Source organism: Pagrus major, chromosome 4 (genome assembly GCF_040436345.1).
Source record: "Pagrus major chromosome 4, Pma_NU_1.0".
NCBI classification, from domain to species: domain Eukaryota; kingdom Metazoa; phylum Chordata; class Actinopteri; order Spariformes; family Sparidae; genus Pagrus; species Pagrus major.
The window spans coordinates 28217387-28225709 of NC_133218.1; the positions used below are offsets into that span (position 1 = coordinate 28217387).

At 40.0% G+C, this 8323-nt stretch overlaps 1 protein-coding gene across 1 annotated transcript; it reads left to right on the top strand.

The window, feature by feature from the left end:
• Nucleotides 1-240: 240 nt before the first annotated feature.
• On the top strand, nt 241-6796 carry kifbp (kinesin family binding protein). The gene is made up of 13 exons (XM_073465242.1): nt 241-710; nt 1206-1304; nt 1908-1987; nt 2513-2571; nt 2812-2936; nt 3101-3194; nt 3485-3597; nt 4023-4172; nt 4405-4479; nt 5205-5367; nt 5528-5702; nt 5788-5973; nt 6066-6796. The coding sequence occupies exons 1-13, from the start codon at nt 255-257 to the stop codon at nt 6202-6204; spliced, it is 1914 nt and encodes a 637-aa protein (XP_073321343.1). The 5' UTR covers nt 241-254; the 3' UTR covers nt 6205-6796.
• The last annotated feature ends 1527 nt before the right edge of the window (nt 6797-8323 follow it).

Sequence of the window (8323 nt, forward strand, 5' to 3'; positions counted from 1 at the left end):
TAATTATTATTGTTGTTGTTGTTGTTGTCATTATTATTATTATTGTTATCATCATCATTATTATTATTATTATTATTATCATCATCATTATTATTATTATCATCATCATTATTATTATTATTATTATCATTATTATTGTTATCATTATTATTATTATTATTATTATTGTTACTGGGAGAACAGGCAGGCAGTAACCAGGAGATGGCAGTAATTCATTTTAAAGGAGCCAGTCGCAGTTGAAGAAGAAGACAAACATGGCGTCCCTCAGCAGTGATGAGTGGAGAGCTATCTGCGACAAATTCACCAACGCCCAAAACCTCACTGATGTAGAGTCACGAAAAGACCCAGATAACGACCCTTTCCGCTCCAAATACAAGGCCAGGGAGCTCCTCAGAGAGATTTACTGCTCACTGAAGAATTTCGAGGCCGGGGACGGTGAAGAGGACAGCGGCGGTGAGAGCGGCGACCAGCGGCCGACAGAGCCGCCCGTGGACGGGCAGAGGGAGGATGTGTTCGGGCAGGGCTTCAGCGGCGACTCGCCAGCCGGGCTGCGGGCCGCCAAACTCGGGGCTGTGGAGTACTATCTGGGCGTCAACCATGTCGACACAGAGGAGCTGTCAGCCGGCCAGGAGCATCTGATGAACTGCATGAAACTGCTCGAGAGATGCAGAGTGTCGTCCGAGAACGTGTCGCTGTTTATCCATGTCAGGGTAATGTTGACGTTTGCTAGCTGTTAGCTTCAATAATGATATAAAGCTAATTGTCAGTCAGCTAGCTTTCCATTAGCTGACAGGTCAGGAGAAGTCTTTATACATAAGCTTCAGGCCAAATGGGTGAAGCTAGCGTAAAGTGCAACCAAAATGTATGCATTTTAATGATTGTAACTGAGATGCCCATGACAAGCTAATTGAATGTAATGTTGTTAAACCCTCACAAAATTGGCAATGACATCATCAATAACGCCATTTCTGGAAACTGAGTGAGTTTTGTAGGCCTGTTTCTACCATCACTTCCCTTCTACATTCATTACAGCATACATACTATATATTGTTTACATATCAAGCTGTCGTAATTATCAACATGAATCACGGTGCATCAGATCCATCAGGTTGATTTATAAAGCCTTGCATACATAGTCAGTGATTTGAAATGCAAAGCAGGAGATCATGATGTAATGCTGATCACTTGCTTGTTTGTGTATTCAGAACCAGTTGGGCATCCTTTGGGCAGGCCGGGATGAGACGGAGACGGCTCAGGGATTCCTCGAAACAGCAGAATCCATCTACCAACGTTACATGAAGGAGGTGAGGTTGGTTTCCTGTGTGACTGTTTACTTGAAGCTGCTGTTGCACTGGTTGATTGATGACAGAACAGGAGAGACTGTAGCAGATGAAAACCATCACTGCTACGTGCTACGAATGGGGATACAAACAAACTATTTGCCACCAAGGTTATTTTCAGAATGAGCATTTAACTTAATCATTGTCTCACAACTCTATATTCTGTCTCTATACTCTGATATTCTGCCAATTGTCAATTTCCCTCAGCATCAGCAGGTGGAGTTGTCACATAACTATAATGTACCTGTCTATCAAGAGCCAAGACAGAGCATTACATTGTTGTCATCTCTGATTTTTTTGTTTGTGGGTGCTGCATTATGCTTAAAAATTTACCTTGAATGTCACATTAATATAAAATGTGGATACAGTGCACTAGGTAGCAGATTTGTAAGTATCGGACGCAAGACTCTTTTGACACCAGCATTCAAAATATGTAGTGTATTGGTTTCTAGCAGCAGCAGCAGCAGTAGAGCAAGATTGTGGAGGCAACATGGATGAGATAGGAAACTACGATGGTCAACTTCTCTTCACCAGCAGCCATGTGTGTTGTGTTTCCCTTTTTTTCAGGATGGAAGTCCTCCCACTGATATGACAGAGTACTTTACTACTGAGGAGAAGCTGCTGACTCATCAGGAAAGGACCAAGAGGTACTGTGTCCCCACACACGAGTGTACAATGACATATTTCCTCCCTGTTTATATTAACAATCTTGTTCCAAAGTCTGCAAGATGGTGGTAATTCATGTAAGAAATGCTGCTAGAGCTGGTATTGCTTCTGATTAATTTGTAGTAATTTGTACAAGGAACCCTCGAATCTGGTGCATTATTGAATTAAATGGTTTCAGAGATGTGTGGTTATAATCTCCCTGTAGAAAAATGAATAGGATGTTATGATCTAATTATTAAAATGTGAGAGTAAAGAAAACATTAATGGCAGATATAGGCCTATGTATTTCAGCAAAAGAAAATAAGAAAGGAAAAATACAAAACTTTCATGGTACAAGGTGAATTTATTGTCTTTTTTTTTTAAAACAAGGGTTTAAAAAATAAATAATAAGCATTAAATAACCTTTGTGGTCATCCATTTATACATTCTTGAGTTTACGAGGTGCATTCCTGCCCTCCTCATATACCCATTCTCTTTTTCACACTTTCTCCAACTTCCTCTCTTAGGTTTGAGTTGGCGTACACCCACACTATGTACTATCTTGCTCAAGTCTACAAAAACCTTGGTGAGTCTGATCTTGGTTCAGTCAAAGAGTCGAACAATAAAAATTACTTTTTCTCTCAATGGATTATGTCTCCAAAATCCATTTACAGTCATTTCAATCTGATTAGGAGTCTTCTGAAGTTACATTATATGCATTGATTCATATTTATCTGTGTGAATGTAATGAAGCAGAGTCTTTATATGTTAATGTATGTATTTTTTTGGTGATAGTTATAATAACTTAGTGTTTTGTCTCTCCCAGGTGAAACTGAGCGTGCTGCCACCTACTGCCACAGCACCCTGCAGAGACAGTTACAGTTGAATCAGTTCAGTCCAATGGAGTGGGCTCTGAATGCTGCTACACTTTCACAGTATTACATCACTAAGGTAGGGCTTCGAGTGGCAACGAGTCCGATCATTCTGATTACATGGGAAGAATTGTGTTCGTAGTAATCATATATGTTTTGTAAGATCTGCTATAGATGTTTACTATGGCTATAGTAGTTTGTTTTTGGTAATGAGAGGTGTCTGTCTGTGTTTGTGGTTTCCAGGGCCGATACATGGAAGGCAGACATTGCCTGTCAGCAGCTACTGTCATATCAGGTTTGGCAGGAGAGGTTCCTTCTGAGGCCGCAGCACAGGAGAGTAAGAATCTATTCATTAATCTTTAATTAATATAAATATTTAAAAAGCATACCAATTCGCTTATTTCCTTTGCGCTCTGTAGCCCCAATTAATTACAATGACAGGAAAGAACTGTCTAGCAAAGTGTTGCTACAGTTGTACAACTAATCCTACCTCCCTTCTTCAGTATTTCCTTCTATTCCTCTTTCTGACTCCTTCCACTTCACTCTTTCCCTTAATCCAGATGTATCTATGACTCATTCTGTCTCTTGTCATATTATAACCTCTTCCTCTCCTCCCGTCTGACCCAGGTGAGACAGAGTGTGAGCGCAGGGAACAGCTCAGACAGAAGAGAGCAGAGATTGCGAGATGTTGGATCAAATACTGTCTCAACCTCCTGCAGGACGCTAAGAAGCTGCTAGAGGTACTGCATGGTTGTATGTGTCTGGGCATGTTTGTGTGGCTTTCAGTGTTTATAAAAATATTTATACTCAAGTACAAATAACGCAACTAAGTCCCAAGTGTGGAAGATCAAGTCCACACCTCTCCAGGCTGAAGGAAACAGCGCCACCCACAAAAAAAACTTTTTTAAAAAGTCAGAGTTGGCACCAAAATTGTAGTACCAAAGATGCTGCTTAAATACAAGAATTTTAAGGAATACCACTTTAACTCTCTTGTTTTTCTAATGGCCAAGCCTCGATGAGCATGTTTGTTCATGAAGAGTATCTGTACATCTGTGTGTTTACGTAACTAAGTTACTGTTTACCTGTCTGCATGCTTGTGCGTATCTCAGTCTAGATAATTGTTTGTGTGTTTTTTAAAATTGCTTGCATGTGTGTTTGTCACCAGGACAACATTGGGGAGCTTGATGGTGATCGTCAAGAGGAGTTGAAGAGAGCGAGAAGACGCGAGGAAGAGGAGGAAGAGAAGGGCAGGAAGAGTGCTATGCTGTTTGGCTCTGAAGACACCTTCGACTCCATTGCTAGCCTGGAAGAGAAGGTCTATACGCTGTGTTAAAAAAAAATTACCACCATCTCTGTGTCACTAGTAGCAGAAACTCCTCTTCATTTTAAGAATAGCTGTTTTTATTATGTTTTAGTAATACAAGATTCTGATGCGACAGTATCATTAATTATATCAAAACAAAACTCAATTTAGGTGAAATAAATACATATCAACAGAGGGCGCCATTCTCATAGATGCCATCAAACATCTGCTTTCTGATTTCCAGGTGCCCGGTTTGTTGCCACTGGACTTCACTGAGGCCAGAGCTGTATTTCTGGTGGGACAGAATTATGTCACACAGGTACACACACACGCAGACACACTCACTGAAACTGGGTTGATATCATCAACTTAAACACTCTTGTTCAACTAAACACACAAACAGCAGTGGAGCACAGTTTGCTAATCCTGTGTAGCTGAGTTTGAAGTTACCATTTTGGCAGATAAGTGATAATTAAAATCAATTTAATACGAAAAAAAAAATGTTAATACAAAATCAGACTATACAATAATAGAAATACTTTTAAGCATTGGTATTTATGTTCTCCTCTCAGTGCAGTTTGTAGTCCATGACGTACATGGTGATAATGTGTGTGTACAAAAAAAACTTGACTGGAGTTGACACGTCGATAGTTAAACTTAGCAGATAGCTCAGGATGTTTTCAACTATACTGGTGCCACTTTGTTGTTCTCGAGTCTCACGTCCTCAACAATGTTGTTGTCTTGAATATTCACTTCAAGAATCAAATGTACATTGGGATGTCAAGGATATGATGTTATCTGAAATATGGTGTTTAGCTGGTATTTATGGCAAAGTTACCAATTTTGTATGAAAGGCCAATGAGAGAAATTGCGATAAGAGTACAAAAACAGGTTTTCTTAGCAGTGAATGGAGGAGAGGAGGCCGTCATTCTCTTTTTCACCCAGATGGAGAAAAAAAATGCCCTAAGTCTTGAACCCAGGATATATAGTTTCAACTACATAATACAGACATCTTCCTCTCCATCCTTTCCCTCACTCTTGCAGGCCAAAGAGTACTTTCAGATGGACGGCTATGTTACAGACCACATAGAGATTTTGCAGGATCACAGTTCTATGTTCCGGGGCCTGGCTTTCTTTGAAGAGGATCTGGAGCGGCGCTGCAAAATGCACAAAAGAAGAGTTGACATGCTGGAGCCAATCTGTAATGGTACTGCTCTAACTTTTACCTTGGGTTGCAGTTATTTTTATTTCTTCTTTTGTCTCTGAATATTTTCAGATGGACAAAAGGGTAATTGTCAGTGTTCAACCTGAATGTCCACATTTAGTGACATAATTGATCAACCTTCCCTCTCTCTGTTTCTCTAAAGACTTGAACTCCCAGTACTACCTAATGATCCGCAGACAGTTGATGTTTGAGTTGGCTGAGACCTACAACGAAATGATGGACCTGAAACTGACACTGGCCAACAGACAAGCAGACACAGAGTCTCTGGATAACCACACCATTAAGAAATTCAACACTCTCTGCTCTGCCTCTGCCAAGTGAGTGTGTATGTGCTTGTGGACAACCCGTGTGTCCCTGTGCATCTACATTTGTACAATCTAAATCCTTTGCTATCCTCTGCAGATACTTCCAGATGTTCCTCGACTCTCTGTGCTCTCCTGAGGGGAAGGTTCCAGAGCACTTGGAGGAGGAGGTGCTCAGACCAGCTCTGGTGGCCCGCTTCAGACTGGCCCGACTCCACAGCCAGCTGATCTCCTCTATACCCACTGTGCAGCTCGAAAATCTCAACAGATCTCTGGAAAACTACAAGTATAAGATACATTTGTTCATTTATTGTGATGCATCCAAATACTTTCTGGGTGTGTGTTGACCATCACTTTCTTCCTCCACCTGTTGTCTAGATATGTGGCGCAGTATTGTGATGCCCACCCCGAAGCAGTAGCCGCTGTGGAGACGGAGCTGGAGTTGAGTAGGGAGATGGCCGGCCTGCTCCCTCTCAAAATCAACCGCCTCAAAGCAAGAATGGCTGCAAACAACTGAAGACAAAATCTAACACCTTATAGTCAACGGACACTCCCAACAATTGGAGAAACTGGATTATGGACTGTCTTGCTATGACTGTCTTATGACTATTTGCATTTGTTATGGCCTTTTTTGTGAAGTGGGCATGCTGCTTTCACAAGACCTTTTAACACATCACATGCTGTAAATATGTGCTCTCGTCTGTGTGTACTCGTGTGGTCAACTTACACTTTAATTCAGGTGGTACATCAAATATACACTTATCGAAATTAATATGAAAATTTCTAGTCTGATTCATACTTGTTTTTTATTGTTAACCATATTGGTTTTCATTTAATGTGGTTTTGCTTCATCAAACTAAAAATTGGTGTCTTCAGCTACTTTATATCTCTGGTGGTAAACAATAGGAAGCCAGAGCCACAGAGAGTACCTGTGTGAACTGTCAGAAACAACCGTCATTAAGTGGACTTGATAATCTGCATGATGCCAACTAAACCTAGTTGAATCTGTGTATTTTCTTGCTGTCTGAGGAATCGCGGTGTCATCCCGTTTTATGTACTGTAGATATTGTATGAAAGGATAATAAACTAAAGAAGTAATACACACTTGAGTCAATACCAATGTGTGGTTTTTTACTCGCATTAAGAAGCTGGGTGTAAAATGTGTCCTGTCCGTCTCTTGTTTATCTCCATATAACAGGAGTACAGAGTTGATTTAATGGCTGTGGAGTAAAAGGCTAAAATCGTCTCCGTTTGTGGCCCGAATTAGTTTTTTTCCAGGCTAATAAATTGCGGTGTGCAGAGAAATGTCTCAAACGATGTCAGTTAAAGCCAAATGACCTCTTAAACTGACTGTGACAGACTGTGTGTGTTAAGATGTCCTATAAAAGTTACAGTACATCTGAGCGTACACCTTTTTTGTCAGTTATGTTTCCACAGTTTTATCCTCCATTGCATAAAGTGTTGCGTACATTTACCACAGTGTGTAGTTGAGTAAAAACAACAGATAAAGGGACATTTCATATGAAAAGTCATGAGTTTATTGGATGTTTTTATAAGGAGAAGGATTTGCAACAGAGGTCAGATGTCTGAGCTGGTGCATGATAGATTTCCAACTAATCTTGAGTTCGTGCTGCTTCCTCTCTGAGGGCATTATTGCGTTGTGGTTAAACTGTACATCTGCAGGCCAAGTCTGGTGACACAACAGTGACAGGATTAATCCCCATCATAGCTGCCCAAGTGAACTTAAAGGTGCTATGTTTTTTTAGTCAAACTCAGAAAGTTAGTACTTACACTATAAATAACGTAATAATACAAACTCAGAAATAGAAAAACATATTAAAGAATACATTTTTAAAAAGCGTCCTCGAGGGCAATAAAATAAAGCAAATGGGTTTTTGTTATAGTCATGAAAATTAAGCAGTGAAGATTTTTCTCTTCTTTTAAAATGTATTCCCCAAAACTACACAGTGCAACTTCAAGTAAATCATTTAGCTTGTAATGCCGTTTGTGTGGCTGTACAGACAGAAGTCAAAGGAAACTGAAACAAAACTAATACAGATCCTTCTGTACACACTCCTCGTTAGTTTTTCCTTTAATTTGTCTTCATCTCCACCCATGTGAGTGTTGATTAGTCCGAAATGTGAAACAGGTAACATTGTCTCTTCATCTCATAAAGGCTTTTTTACAGTAGTTTTTTCCATCAAGATATGTGACAAAGGTTCAAGACAACTGAAATCAGTTTTACAAATAATTAACACCAACACCCCCCCTCCCACACACACACAGGCATGCCAGTCAAAATACTGATTGTGACGTAAATTGCAGTTATAAAACTTTTATGGCTTCTTCATGTTATGGAAACAATTTAGGTGCATCAAAACCTGCAATGCCTGCTTTCATTTCTGCTCCCACAAACTTTCTGTTGCTTGTCAAAACGTGTACCTGCTCAGCTCAAGACACTTGAAACTAGCATGCTGTGAGCTGTGCCAACAGAGCTTACTGGAAATCCCACCCTAACACTGAATACACATACAGACGCACTTCAGGATTACATTCATGTTCATATTTGAATATCTAAGCAGAATGTCAACAAAAACGTCTGGAAGATTTTTTTTAGATTTTAACTTTTTCTTTTT

Coding starts and splice junctions, on each gene's coding strand:
- kifbp (XM_073465242.1), top strand. CDS start 255: ATGGCGTCCCTCAGCAGTGATGAGTGGAGAGCTATCTGCGACAAATTC. Junction 4,173..4,404: donor TTGCTAGCCTGGAAGAGAAG/GTCTATACGCTG, acceptor TCTGATTTCCAG/GTGCCCGGTTTGTTGCCACT. Junction 4,480..5,204: donor GACAGAATTATGTCACACAG/GTACACACACAC, acceptor TCACTCTTGCAG/GCCAAAGAGTACTTTCAGAT.